A 14,784-nucleotide genomic window follows, 5' to 3' on the forward strand; every position below is an offset into this window, starting at 1 on the left:
AAAAATAAAAAAAAAGTGTCTTAAATTAGCTTGAATGTAACTCGACACCCTTGCTTCATTTAGTATACGTGGTTCTATGAATATGCAAATGAGCCCCACCTCCACTCACTCACTGATCCACTGGTGGACGATCACACGTTGATCTGATTGGTTACAAGGTAGTGTGTGACGTCAGAAACACCAGCGATTTCAAACCGTGTTTTTGAGACTGTCTTTGGTTCACTGCAGTTTTAAGCAGAAAATACTCAGCAATGCTGTCGACTTATGAACTTACACATGGTGTGTGTTAAAGCAGATTAAAAACACCACATAGACACATAAACATTTAAAAGCTTGAGTTTCACCACAGGGGGACTTTAATGACTAGATGTATAAAAAAAAACAAAGATCTGTGCCAAACAAAGCCTAGCTACGTCACGTCACCCATCAGAAACATCCGCCCTAAACCCACCTGTAGGCCCTTCGGCTCTGGGGAACAAGGCACCGTGTGTCTGTCAGAACCTTCCAGAGGAACCCCAGTGTGTGTGACGACCTCTCCCCAAACACAGCGCTGCAGAGCGGGACGCCGGGCAGAATGAAGGAGCATGCATTGCACTGAGGAGTTTGAGCACTAAATCCTCTTCCCTTAAGAGAGGATAAAACACGCAAGCCACACACGCACTTACTGTCCTGCGCGAGCAGGCCTTTGCTAAGACTCCAGGCCCACATGAGTCAATACACACACACACACACGCCGTTTTAGATGCGGACCGGGCCACTGCGGGCAGTCAAGCCCACCTCAGTTACTGTAGATCACATTACCAACACCGGGCTAAAATAAGAACGGGATACCATAAGACTCTGGGATTGCACCAGTATGAAGCGCAACAAGCTTGCAGTGGTGTGTGTAGAAGTCAGCAGGACTCATTTCTACTCTGGTTCACATTTGCATGAAGCCAAAAGGTGCTTTTACTGCAGCGGTGAGTTTTATTCTATGATTCAGAAATATGACTAATAACTGTGCATTGGGACGGTTTGTGAAAGGCAGGTTTGTGTCACTGCAGAGCTGTGGTGGGTGTGTGTGTTACTGGTATTCACTGGTTTTTAGTGACTAAAAAGTCTATTATGCAGGTAATTTGGTTGAGGTCAATTAGTAAAGGAAGCCTACGCGCCGGCGCACATATTCAAACACGCATACTTACTTATAGACTAAACATGTAATACGCATGTGCACGCCGTCACCGTTTTCACAGATTCATGTTTTTGAATTTTACACAAAGATAGCTAATGCTTTTCAACATTTTTAAAACTTGCACCTTGGGACCTATTTAAAAAGTTTGCGTTCTCGAGCCGACACTGTTGTCGTGCAAATTAAGATTTTATTTTCAGTTAAAACGGTGTAAAGTTAATAACTAATAATCTTTGCAATAATCTTTTGCAACTTGCTTAATCTGGACAATAACTTTATTCTAGAGCTGCTGTAAAGCCAGATCAATCTCTGTTACTGTAACTTCCTAATATCACTGTGAAGCTGCTTTGAAAATGTATATTGTTAAAAGCGCTGTATAAATGAAGGTGACTTGACTCAGAAATATGACTAATAACTGTGCATTTGGACGGTCCGTGTCTTTTACTGGTATTCAATCTCTTCTGCTGGTTTAGTGGAAGCTTTTGAAATCCTAACATAACAAAAAAAGGATGTTACAGAAACAATTCCCATATTGCGTCGTGACGCAGAACTGAAAACAGCTTCCCTGAAATGGCGCAACAGTTTGATTAAGTAAATGTCGAAATGTACACAAAGTGCGTTTATAATAAACCTAATTTGCTGTCTTGTTAATGCATACATGATTTCAAGTTATGCATTACAACATGGCGGAGCACACATCAGGATTAATGCATGTGCTCCATTTCAATTTGAGAAATTCTACACGGGTAATAAAGTGCTCTTTTTAATCCTGGTTCATAAAATGAAATTAATTTATTACAGAAAATATAATGAAATATTCTGTAGGTGGCATTTCAAACACTGTTCTTGAAATAGCCCATATGTTATGAATAAAACGAATTGTATTATGATGTTGGCTTGGCTAACTGTGCATTATAATTCTGCTTTATTAAATTCACACTCAAATTGCATCTTGGCTATGTCAATTGAAAAACAGGAACTGAGCCAATTTTACACTGCAAAGGTGGCATAGAAGCGCTTCTGAACTGGCTAATAATGTGTTTTTACACAGATTGTTGCTCATAGGTAGCATAAATGCATTTAAACAGCGATTTTTAACTGTATGCTTTGATATTAGCAGCTGAGGTTGGCCAGAATAGACAATTATGCCACATATTCACACAAAATTGAGCTTTGGAAAATGTAAAGAGTTCTCCATTTAATTCTGAATGATGCACAAGCTTGAGTACAGGCCAGATGAAATATAAATCCACCTAGAACAAAGAGAATCAGACTCCACTGATGTAAAATCTTAAAATCTGAAGTGATTGCAAGACAAACACAAAACCGTCAATTTCCTCCCTCGCAGAAACACGATACATCATCATAATTATCATCTATCATCAATGCACCTACGCCAGGACTGCGCTGCAGATCACCAGATGCCCGCAGGGGTGTGATTGCAGTGTCATTCATTCACTACACAGTATCAAGACTATGACTAAATGCATGCAGTGCACGCCTTCAGAATGAAAATAGGGCCTGTGTATACCGCAAACAAACTGCGTAAGCGTTCAGAGCCTCTCTGGAGATCAAATATGACCATCATCTTTATCATCATTCTGTGTGTTCACTTCACACAGGTGGGTTCTGGACTAGTCATGGTGTGGCGGATGCGCGGAGGGTCACGTCCCGCCTCTGCGTCACATTCCCCGCCAGCAGAGACTCCCGCCGCACGAGGAGCGCCCACGCAACATTCGAATTCGAATTCATTCAAAAATTAATGACGGTTATTGTTCAACTGCCAAACTGATATTAGAGACGATAATAGATGTCTAGAGACGGTTAACTTAGTCAGCACAAAATAAGCGGAAAACGCAGTGAAATATATGTGGTTATACGTGGAAACGTAGAGAAAACTAACTTTTAATAGATTCATGACTAAAAACAGCGTAAAAAACGATGTTAAACCCTTTATGAGGGTAGGTACGCACTACGTACTGACTGAAAAACGAATCTGTACTATTTTTTCAGTGCAGCTACTCTGGCAGACGAAAAACGTACCTAAATCCGTACACAATAACGTGGCTAATGAACAATAGAAGTATATATATGAGCATCATGATGTTGATTTTTTGTAGGCGCATCTCTGCTGTGAAGACACTCACCTGCGTTTGCTGATGGTCGGCCGTGAGTGACTGATGCGCTCCTGATCGTGAGCTCAAGGTGATCCGTCAAGCCTACCGGGACTACTTCCGTCAACGGCACGCGAGCCTGCGTGCGCGGAGGGATACTTATGACGTCAAACTATAAAAAAATGTCACTAAAACTGTTTTTTCCAGCAGTTGTGGTATATTTGACCATAGCATTCGCGAGAAACATATGTAAACGTGTGTTTGCGTTTCCTTAATGTAACGAAGAGTCAATTAAGCTCTTAGATCTTTGTAAACAACTCAGAGCTTCCTGATGGCGGATTATGAAACGCGAAATGAGGGAAGTGGAATGATCCAATCAGAGCGCGAGACACGGCACGGTGCAGGGGCACGAGGAGATCACGTGACAAGAGGATGCTGTGCTGTTAAACCACAAATCAATGACAACGATGTGCTTGTTAGGGATATTAAATACTTGTTTAAGTAATATAGTGGATGTATTGTCCATATAAATCCATTCGGTTGTTTATATAGAGAGTACACAGGGCGATACTAATGCACTTCCGCGTTAATCCATCTAATGGTTGAGACTCGCGCAGCCGCACGTACGCCAGCATCAGCCTTCATCTGTTAACTCTTTAATAAGCAAACACTGAGGAGATTGTACCGTTATATGTCACGTATATAGATCACGTTTGTGATCACAGAACACTAAACAAACTATCATAACGAAATTATCATGTTTATATTACAAATACCACGAGTACCATGGTAGTACCCTGCTTTTGGACATTTACCATGATAAAACCTTATTGTTTGGACTTGTTCAATGGTGGTACTATTGTTGACCATGTACCATGGTAATTGCCTGTTTTTTGAACGTGCACCATGGTAATACCATGTATTTTGTAGTTGTACCATATGGTAGCACTATGTTTTACCATGCATTTGATAACATGGTTCGTACAGTAAATATGGTAATAATCAGTACTAAATCATTACCATCTGGTCATAAATGATGTTTTACCTTTTTATACTATCATTAGTAGTTACTGGGACTAGCTAGGGACATACAGCGGTGTAATTTGCAATAGGAATGTAACATATGAAGTGATGAATATACGAGTATACAGTATGTGTCTCTCAAAAAGAGGTATGATATAAACTTGATAGTTTGTTTAGTGCTGTGATGCATTAATAACCAGCGCCCTCTAGTGTACATATCCTATCACCAATGTCAATGAGAACCTCTCTGCTCTGTTTTCAGCTCAGACACACACAGGGTCTGGTCAGATACACACACTCACTCCAGTCATGTGAAACATCAGCATCAAGGTGAGTATAAAGACAGATTTAAATGCACACGTACAACACAGTAAACAGATAATGCATGTATATGTGTCTCTCCTGCTGCAAATAACCTCAGACATTTTCTGCATCTGCATTTTAAAATCTGCACTATTTATTTCTGTGCATTAATCTAAAATGAGATGGAGTGTAACGAGGGAACGAATATTACATTTACAAATAATCCAATGTTCTCAAAACCATATGCATTGGCCTTTCATCCTGTAACTGGTAGTAACTTCTGCTTTTAAATTATCTAATTAAACCTCCATGTACAATGCATCTGCTGTATTCCTGACTGCCAGCGTGAGTGCATGACTCATTTACACACAAATTACTTAAATAATAATAGACAACATGCATAGAGCTTATTTTATATTGAACTTGAAATATTCTGTTAAGACATGACATGAAATTTGTAAAGTAATTATTTCTGAGATTAAAACTGGATGCCACTCACATTCTGAAAATGCAAAACAACAACAACTACAGCTGTGCACACTGTGGCTACATCCTACATTTTATACTTTCCCACTACTGTATATATAGGCGAAAAACAGTATGTGACAAAAGAAGCATATCCGAATTCACAGTGCTCATAAAAGAGGACTTCTGAAACACGAAACCTTCTGGATTTACATAGATACTCAATATAAAGCGCCATGGGACTGGAATATAATCTTCCTCTTTCCTTGAGATCTACTTCTTTTCGCTTTTTTCAGATCATCCCTATCTTTATATCTTAAAACAACTTGTTTATGCTTTTCATTTTTAGGTTAATTTCAATTCTTTGTTCATTTGTTTATCTGTTAAAATGTCATTTATTTATTTCACTTTGAATAAACTTTATGTTAGTTGATGGGTCGGTGTGAGTTGGTGAGAGAATTTGTGTGTGAATGAGTTGTGTAGGAATTAATTTGTAGGTGTATCTGTAATGTTGTTATTTATTATTTTTGCTTATGATTTGTCTTTTGTATTCTGTGTTTGTGTTTATAGGACCCTCTTGAAAATGAGATGTTGCATCTCGGCTATCCTTTAATAAATAAACAGAAATACTATGGCACCTATAATGAAGAATTTGATATTCGTCCGTTTCTTTAAGATTTGCTCTTGATTTAGTTTTGTTTCTTGGTTTATGCAGTTATCACTATTTAAATGTATATTAATTGTATGTTTAATTTGACTTTCACATTTAGTGTGCTTTATTTTTGTATTTTTCCTTTGCCTTTCTTTGTTCTTCTGGGTGATCTTGGTATTATTTGTATTCATATTTTTACTTTTATTTATATATGTATGTTTTTTTTTGGAGGGGGGGGGGTCATCTGTGAGTATAAAGGCGTAGTGTGTTTAACTTTTAATTGTCTGACGAACAAAGAGCCTACGTGCTGGAAACGTTGCCATCTGTGTGTGAGGCTACCATTACATTTGTCACATTTTTGGAGCCGACTTTTCTTTTTTTTCAATTTGAGCAACATATTGCTTTGCTGTGGCTTTGGATCTGATTTTACTCATAAAATAGTTGGCAATAAGTTCCCGGATGACCTACGTCTTCCGGTGAGATCCTGAAGTGTGCAGACGATGGACACTTTACTATCCCATGAGGCCGCGGGAGAGAGGATGGCTGTTTGAAATCACATACGATCACTTATTTTGATTACTGTCCCTCATGCTCTAGTAAAGTGTCCTAGAGTCCTCCGGGAAGGTAATCCAGGTACTTCTTTTCAGACTCTTTTAGATTTTATGAATACTTGTGTGATTCAGACATACTTCTTTTGTCACTTACTGTTTTTCGCCTACTGTATAGTAGCGATTTCGGATGCAGATGATTTCTGAATGACAACTAACGCTTTCAGGTCATGTGATAATGTAGTACGTGCAGTACTTTTGCTACTGTAGAGAGACTGACAAACCCCCCGAGCCAGATTCCCAGTGAAATGCTCTCAGACAGCAAGTGCAGTGAGTTCGCTTCTTTCTTCTCTGAGAAAATCAATAATATCAGAAAGGTGATCAGCACATCCTTGAGTTGCACTGGGGTCAGACAGATCAGACCACAACCTGAGAAAGTAGTTACTATGTCTGATTTCAAAGAAATTGATGGCAAAATTTTAGAAGAAACCGTACAGCACCTTAAAACATCAACCTGCGCCCTTGACGCTCTTCCCACATCTTTCTTCAAAAGTGTGTTAAACAGCTTAGAAGCAGATCTGCTAGAAGTGGTAAATGCCTCACTTCTCTCTGGAAGTTTTCCAAACTCCCTGAAAACTGCAGTTGTCAAACCCCTCCTGAAAAAGAGTAATATGGATAAGACTATATTAAGCAATTATAGACCGATCTCAAATCTTCCTTTCATTGGCAAGATCATTGAAAAAGTTGTTTTCAATCAGCTGAACAAATTCTTAAGCTCGAATGGATACTTTGACAATTTTCAATCTGGTTTCCGATCGCATCACAGCACAGAGACAGCGCTCATAAAGATAATTAACGATATTCGCTTAAATACTGATACAGGCAAATTATCAGTGCTGGTACTACTCGACCTCAGTGCTGCTTTTGACACTGTCGATCACAACATACTTCTTGACAGGCTGGAAAACTGGGTGGGTCTTTCTGGGATAGTCCTAAAATGGTTCAGGTCATACTTAGAAGAGAGAGGTTACTATGTGAGTATAGGAGACCATAAGTCTGAGTGGACATCCATGACATGCGGAGTTCCTCAAGGCTCAATTCTTGCGCCACTCCTATTCAACCTGTACATGCTTCCAATGAGCCAAATAATGAGAAAGAACCAAATCTCTTACCACAGCTATGCAGACGACACACAGATCTACTTAGCCCTATCGCCAAACGATTACAGCCCCATTGACTCCCTGTTCCAATGCATTGATGAAGTAAACAGCTGGATGTGCCAAAACTTTCTTCAGTTAAACAAAGACAAAACTGAAGTCATTGCGTTTGGAAACAAAGATGAAGTTCTCAAGGTGAACGCATACCTCCACTCTAGAGGTCAAACAACTAAAAATCAAGTCAGGAATCTTGGTGTGTCTCTAGAGTCAGACCTTAGCTTCAGTAGTCATGTCAAAACAATAACCAAATCAGCATATTATCATCTGAAAAATATTGCAAGAATTAGATGCTTTGTTTCCAGTCAGGACTTAGAAAAACTTGTGCATGCTTTCATCACCAGCAGGGTGGATTATTGTAATGGACTCCTTACTGGCCTTCCCAAAAAGACCATAAGACAGTTGCAGCTCGTACAGAACGCTGCCGCCAGGATCCTGAGCAGAACCAGAAAATTTGAACACATCACACCAGTCCTCAGGTCTTTACACTGGCTTCCAGTCACATTTAGGATTGATTTTAAAGTAGTATTACTGGTATATAAATCATTTAATGGCCTAGGTCCTAAATACATTGCAGATATGCTCACTGAATATAAACCCAACAGATCACTCAGATCATTAGGATCACATCAACTAGAAATACCAAGGGTTCACTCAAAGCAAGGAGAGTCCGCTTTTAGCTATTATGCCAGCCGCAGCTGGAACCAGCTTCCAGAAGAGATCAGGTGTGCTCCTACAGTAGCCACATTCAAATCCAGACTCAAAACACATCTGTTTAGCTTTGCATTTACTGAATGAGCATTGTGCCACTGTTCGATATTAAAGTTTTAGTCTGAGAAAGAGCTAAGAATGTGAATGCTGGGCTAAGGAAAGTGAAAAGAATGTGCAAGTAAATGAAAGAAAAAAGGAAGTTGATACAGGGAAGTCGTAAGAAGATTGAAAGAGAATAGAAAGTTGATAGAATTAAAGAATTAAAGAAGATTGAAAGAGAATAGAAAGTTGATACAGGGAAGTCGTAAGAAGATTGAAAGAGAAAAGGAAGTTGATAGATGGCAAGTCGTAAGAAGATTGAAAGAGAATAGAAAGTTGATACAGGTAAGTCGTAAGAAGATTGAAAGAGAAAAGGAAGTTGATAGATGGCAAGTCGTAAGAAGATTGAAAGAGAAAAGGAAGTTGATAGATGGCAAGTCGTAAGAAGATTGAAAGAGAATAGAAAGTTGATAGATGGTAAGAAGATTGAAAGAGAAAAGAAAGTTGATACATGGCAAGTCGTAAGAAGATTGAAAGAGAATAGAAAGTTGATAGATGGTAAGAAGATTGAAAGAGAAAAGAAAGTTGATGCATGTAAGTCGTAAGAAGATCCTTTTAAAAGAAAGATCTATAATAGCTACCGGTCGATATAAAATACGTCCGACTGTTTGCACTGTATTTTATTTTTTTTTATTTTTTTTTCCAAACTGTGATTCAGGAAGATTTTATTAATTTTTAGGGCTGTCTGATTGGAAGAGATTTTGAAGGGGAACGGGAGAGCTTCACTCCGACGAGGCGAGTGAAGATTAGCTATACTATGGAGAGTATAGAGGTTCGCTGTTTGAAACGTGCTCTGTGGGGGCCCAGTGGGGCAATACTGGTGTGGTACACCACCCCAGCAGAGGACGTCCCTGGATTAGGTCCAGTGGCACCGCAAACCTGCTCAATCGCTTCCATCTCAGATAGGGGTGATTATTAATTATCAGGGCTGTCTGATTGGAAGAGATTTTGAAGGGGAACGGGAGAGCTTCACTCCGACGAGGCGAGTGAAGATTATCTATACTACGGAGAGTATAGAGGTTCGCTGTTTGTTTAAAACAGCAAAAGTGAAACGTGCTCTGTGGGGGCCCAGTGGGGCAATACTGGTGTGGTACACCACCCCAGCAGAGGACGTCCCTGGATTGTAGGTCCAGTGGCACCGCAAACCTGCTCAATCACTTCCATCTCAGACACGGTTTTAATTATTCTTATTTCTTTTGATTATTTTAATTTCTTCTATGTAAAGCACTTTGAATTACCACTGTTTAGCTTTGCATTTACTGAATGAGCACTGTGCCACTGTTCGTCCGACTGTTTGCACTGTATTTTATTTTCTAAACTGTTTTAATTATTCTTATTTCTTTTATTATCTATGTAATTATTTTTATTTTTATTTCTTCTATGTAAAGCACTTTGAATTACCACTGTGTATGAAATGTGCTATATAAATAAACTTGCCTTGCCTTGCCTTGCCTACGTCCAGATAACACTCATACTACACACACTCATACTACTGTATATAGAACATACTTTTTCTAAATAAGTACATACTCAAGAGAGTATGCGGTTTCAGACTCAGCCTGTGTTGTTATATAAACTAATCACAGTATTTCTCAGACGGACGTGTTTCATCCGAAGTATGTTTTATTAGTGTGTGATTTTCAGGCCTTTTGCAGATAAAATGCAAACTAATTGAATTTGAAGTACTAAATGTACTACTTATATATATGTGTGTGTGTGTGTGTGTGTGTGTGTGTGTGTGTGTGTGTGTGTCTGTGTGTGTGTTTGTGTCCAGGTGAAGGTTGTGTATCTCACCTGCTCTCCCCGACTCTCTGCGCGTGTGTGTGTGTGTGTGTGTGTGTGTGTATCTCACCTGCTCTCCCCGACTCTCTGCGTGTGTGTGTGTGTGTGTGTGTGTGTGTGTGTATGTGTGTGTCCAGGTAAAGATTTCACCTGCTCTCCACGACTCTCTGCATGTGTGTGTGTGTGTGTGTCCAGGTAAAGATCTCACCTGCTCTCCACGACTCTCTGCGTGTGTGTGTGCGTGCGTGTGTGTGTATGTGTGTGTGTGTGTGTGTGTCCAGGTGAAGGTGTGTATCTCACCTGCTCTCCACGACTCTCTGCATGTGTGTGTGTGTGTGTGTGTGTGTGTCCAGGTGAAGGTGTGTATCTCACCTGCTCTCCACGACTCTCTGCATGTGTGTGTGTGTGTGTGTGTGTGTGTCCAGGTGAAGGTGTGTATCTCACCTGCTCTCCACGCCTCTCTGCATGTGTGTGTGTGTGTGTCCAGGTGAAGGTGTGTATCTCACCTGCTCCCCACGACTCTCTCTGTGTGTGTGTGTGTGTGTGTCCAGGTGAAGGTGTGTATCTCACCTGCTCTCCACGACTCTCTGCATGTGTGTGTGTGTGTGTGTGTCCAGGTGAAGGTGTGTATCTCACCTGCTCTCCACGACTCTCTGCATGTGTGTGTGTGTGTGTGTGTCCAGGTGAAGGTGTGTGTCTCACCTGCTCTCCACGACTCTCTGCATGTGTGTGTGTGTGTGTGTGTCCAGGTGAAGGTGTGTATCTCACCTGCTCTCCACGACTCTCTGCATGTGTGTGTGTGTGTGTGTGTCCAGGTGAAGGTGTGTATCTCACCTGCTCTCCACGACTCTCTGCATGTGTGTGTGTGTGTGTGTGTCCAGGTGAAGGTGTGTATCTCACCTGCTCTCCACGACGACCCCCCCGCTGCTGCTGCTCCCGCTGCCCATGATGTCCGGCTCACCTGACGGCTCTCGTCTCTCTCTGACCGCTGGTGTGTGTCCTTGTGCCGCTCGCCCACATCCACAGGTGAGAGACAAACCCATCAGCCAATCCGGGGAAGCCCTCACCTGTAAGCCACTGAAGTCTGCATCAAATCCCGTCCTCAATCCCACTGGTGCGCTCTGGATTGGCTGCAAGTGGCAACAACATACAATGTCTCAAACTGAGCCCAGAACTCAGAGATCTTAGTATATGATCCACATTCACTTCCACTTTGCAACTATTGACTCATTTGTGCTGAGATACACACACACACACACACACACACACACACACACATTTTCTCAATGTTTTAAAATGTTGTACATTTAATGATTTCTTGATGTTTTCGGTTCATTCACAAGTTCCACAGTTTGTCACTGGCAGTTTTATTTATTTATGTACTATGTATATTATAAAAATATATAATATTATTAAGATATTTTATTAATTATATTATTGATGAATATAAATATTATGATATATTATTTATATTATTTGTATTATTTATATATTTTAGTTTAGTTTAGTAATTTTTTATGTTCTTTTGTCATTTGGTTGCATTTTATTTTAAATTTAAGCATATTTAAACATTTAAATGCTGAGTAATAATAATGAACTACGTGTACTTGCTATATGGTTAGGTTTGGTTTAGTTAGTTGCATGTAATTATGCATAATTTGTAGTTTTTACACCAGTAAATTACATGTGTAATGAGGACACGAACATAAAGTGTTACCTGTCATTTGTTTTAATGTCAATATTTCTATATATCTTATTTTGGTATTAGTTTTATTAAGTTTAGTACTTTAACTATTTTAGTGAGTATCCATAGCAAATAATTGTATTTATTCTTTATTTTTTATATTTTCAGTTTCATTTTAATTTTAGTTTATGGTTTAGTAATTTTTGTTATGTGCATTTGTCATTTTTATTACTATACACACACACACACACACACACACACACACACACACACACACACACACACACACACATACAAGTAGTACATTTAGTACTTAAAATTCAATTAGTTTTTGCCAAAGCAAATATTTTTAGTTATTTAAAAAAAAAAAAATCAAAAAAATCAAAAAAAAAAATATATATAAAATTTTTTATATAATAAATATTTCTATATAGCTTATTTCAGTTTTAGTTTTAGTAATTTTAATACTTAAACTATTTCAATTAGTTGCCAAAGCAACATTTCTAATTTTCATTTAGGTTTTTTTTTATTTTCATCTAATCATTTATAATTTATTTCAGCTTTATTTCAAGTACCCAAAAAAAATATTTGTATTAGTTTTAATTTTAGTTAACGATAACAACACTGGTCATCACCAGGTGCACAAAAGTGAATCGTCACACTGAGTTATGTTTAAAACATGATGCTGAAGATGTCCTCTACTAAACTAGCATTAATTTTACAGCAGTTCTAAAATTGGCATTTGCTATTTTAAGTGTTTATGAATAATTAATGCACGTGTCTTTTGTACAGGATGGCAGGATATGAGACAGAACCGCCGTGTCTCTATCAGAGACGTGAGTCATGCAGTCGAGGACATGTTGGATAATCTCTCTCTCTCTCTCTCTCTCTCTCTCTCTCTCTCTCTCTCTGGAGGTCATTGTGTAAAGCGGGGCTCTTAACGAGGTAAGCAGGGTAAACTCTGATTAGGATGGTAACGGTTAAGGCAGTAGTCTAATGTAGATGAATATATGCCATGATCTGTCTTTGTCTTCTGCTCACGTTCCTTCCACAATCATAAAAAATACCCTGATAACATAGAGTCAGCTGATCAGAATAGAACACTGCCATTGGCTGATGCACCATCACAGCTGCTGCTTTATTCCTTTTCTGTTTCTCACACTTCAAAGTACTTCATTAGGAGTAATTTACTTACAATATTGGCATAGGGGTGTAACAATATATCGCAATACAAAAAAATGCAACAATATTGTAGTTATAAATTGTATGGATAAAAATTACTGTGTGAGAAAAAATTCACGTTTCTGAGTTTTAGTGTCTGTACATTAAACTACTATATTTAAAGGTAGGGTAGGTAGGATTTATATAAAAACTTTTTACCAAATTTGATTAAACTTTCTATATATATCAATGCATAATTAAAATGTAAGTACTCTGATAAAAAGAGTATAAAAATCGAGTGACTCTAGACCGTTTAATCTTCATTAAACACAGCTCATTATTTCCATTCGGGACGAATCACAGGATTGGCTTGCGCGACTGTCACTCGACGTCGCCATGACTACCGCCGTTATTACTGGCTCTGCCCACGTGCGCGCAGTCGCGCACCCGTTTTTAGGTGGGAGTGAATGGAATTAATGAGCTGTGTTTAATGAAGATTAAACGGTCTAGAGTCACTCGATTTTTATACTCTTTTTATCAGAGTACTTACATTTTAATTATGCATTGGTATATAAAGACAGTTTAAACAAATTTGAATAAAAGTTTTTTTTAGACAATTCTGACCTACACCTTTAATGTTGAATATAATGTATAATAATGCAATGGGGGGAATATTTGTGTAAAAAATGGCCCACATTATTTTACATATATCTAGTCAGTGACAGAGATCGAGCATATTCGTCTAAAATAATTCAGTATTTCAGCTTCAGAATCATGATATTGTTATTGTTATTTTTCCACACTATTCCAGCACCAAGTCCAAGACTATTCATTTACACACACAATGTAAAACCAAATTTAGCATTTTAATCAACAGGACTTTTTTTTTATTTGTTAAAGGGGTGTTTGATTATGATTTGACTTTTCTAACTGTAGTTAGTGTGTAATGTTGCTGTTTGATCATAAACAACATCTGCAAAGTTACAACACTCAAAGTTCAGAGTAAAGGGAGATATTTGCTTTTAAAGAAATAGTTTTTTAAGAACTACAACAAACGGCTGGTAGGAACTACACGACATTCCTCCCGTTAGTGACATCACCAACCCTAGAATTTACATAAACCCCGCCCCCCTGAACACGATTTATAGATTATCATGACAGAATATGCTAATCAATGACTAGAAGATAACTACACATAACACATATCACTTCTTCTTGAGTCTCTCCATTGTCTGACGGTTTGAACATAAACATTGACATTTTCAGTGCGTGTGTGTGTGTGTGTGTGTGTGTGTGTGTGTGTGTGTGTGTGTGTGTGTGTGTGTGTGTGTGAGGTAAAAGGACATGCTCCCTTGTAGCTCCACCCCCTGTGCCAGGAGCAGCAGCTCATTTGCATTTAAAGGGACAGACACAAGCGGTGTGTTTTTGCTCACCCTCAAAAAGTGACGATTTTAAAATGATATATAAAAATATCTGTGGGGTATTTTGAGCTTAAACTTCACACACACACTCTGGGGACATCAGAGACTTATTTTACATCTTGTGAAAATGACATTATACCCCCCCTTTAACCTTTGTCTTGGAGTATGTCTTGGAGTATCGCAATAATATCGTATCGTGATATGTCTCGAATCGTGACTTGAGGGGGTCGCTACACCCCTAGCTGGAGATATTATTGTAATATAAAACAGTATCTGTTAAAAATGTTGAAACTCTAGATGAAGATCCCAGTTTTTAGGACACGTTCTTTCAAAGCATCAACACAAAAAGCAGTGTGTGCCAGTAATGAAAAAAAGGTGGCAGTTATGTAATACAAATTTTAATTACAATAGAATTAAAGATTAAAAGACATTAAGAAAT

At 38.7% G+C, this 14,784-nt stretch overlaps 2 protein-coding genes across 12 annotated transcripts in view; one reads left to right on the forward strand and one right to left on the reverse strand.

Annotated features, from left to right (window-relative positions):
• pkma (pyruvate kinase M1/2a) overlaps positions 1-11,092 on the reverse strand; it is a 32,439-nt gene extending 21,347 nt beyond the window's left edge. For 2 of the 6 annotated variants that reach the window (XM_079621812.1, XM_079621811.1), the window contains exon 1: positions 10,980-11,092. In XM_079621812.1, coding sequence (XP_079477938.1) covers positions 10,980-11,026 — 47 coding nt within the window. In that variant the 5' untranslated portion in view covers positions 11,027-11,092. Of the gene's footprint in view, positions 1-451; positions 785-3,315; positions 3,806-10,979 lie in introns of those variants that run through there. The other 4 variants (XM_079621814.1, XM_079621813.1, XM_079621810.1 and 1 more) reach the window with 4 other exon arrangements.
• parp6a (poly (ADP-ribose) polymerase family, member 6a) overlaps positions 845-14,784 on the forward strand; it is a 51,778-nt gene continuing 37,838 nt past the window's right edge. For 2 of the 6 annotated variants that reach the window (XM_079621799.1, XM_079621801.1), the window contains exon 1: positions 12,570-12,708. The gene's annotated coding sequence lies outside the window, so the exon portion shown is untranslated. Of the gene's footprint in view, positions 960-3,651; positions 3,758-4,567; positions 4,636-10,071; positions 11,106-12,555; positions 12,709-14,784 lie in introns of those variants that run through there. The other 4 variants (XR_013798699.1, XR_013798700.1, XR_013798701.1 and 1 more) reach the window with 4 other exon arrangements.

The sequence above is a fragment of the Phoxinus phoxinus genome (assembly GCF_949152265.1).
Source record: "Phoxinus phoxinus genome assembly, chromosome: 8".
Lineage (NCBI taxonomy): Eukaryota > Metazoa > Chordata > Actinopteri > Cypriniformes > Leuciscidae > Phoxinus > Phoxinus phoxinus.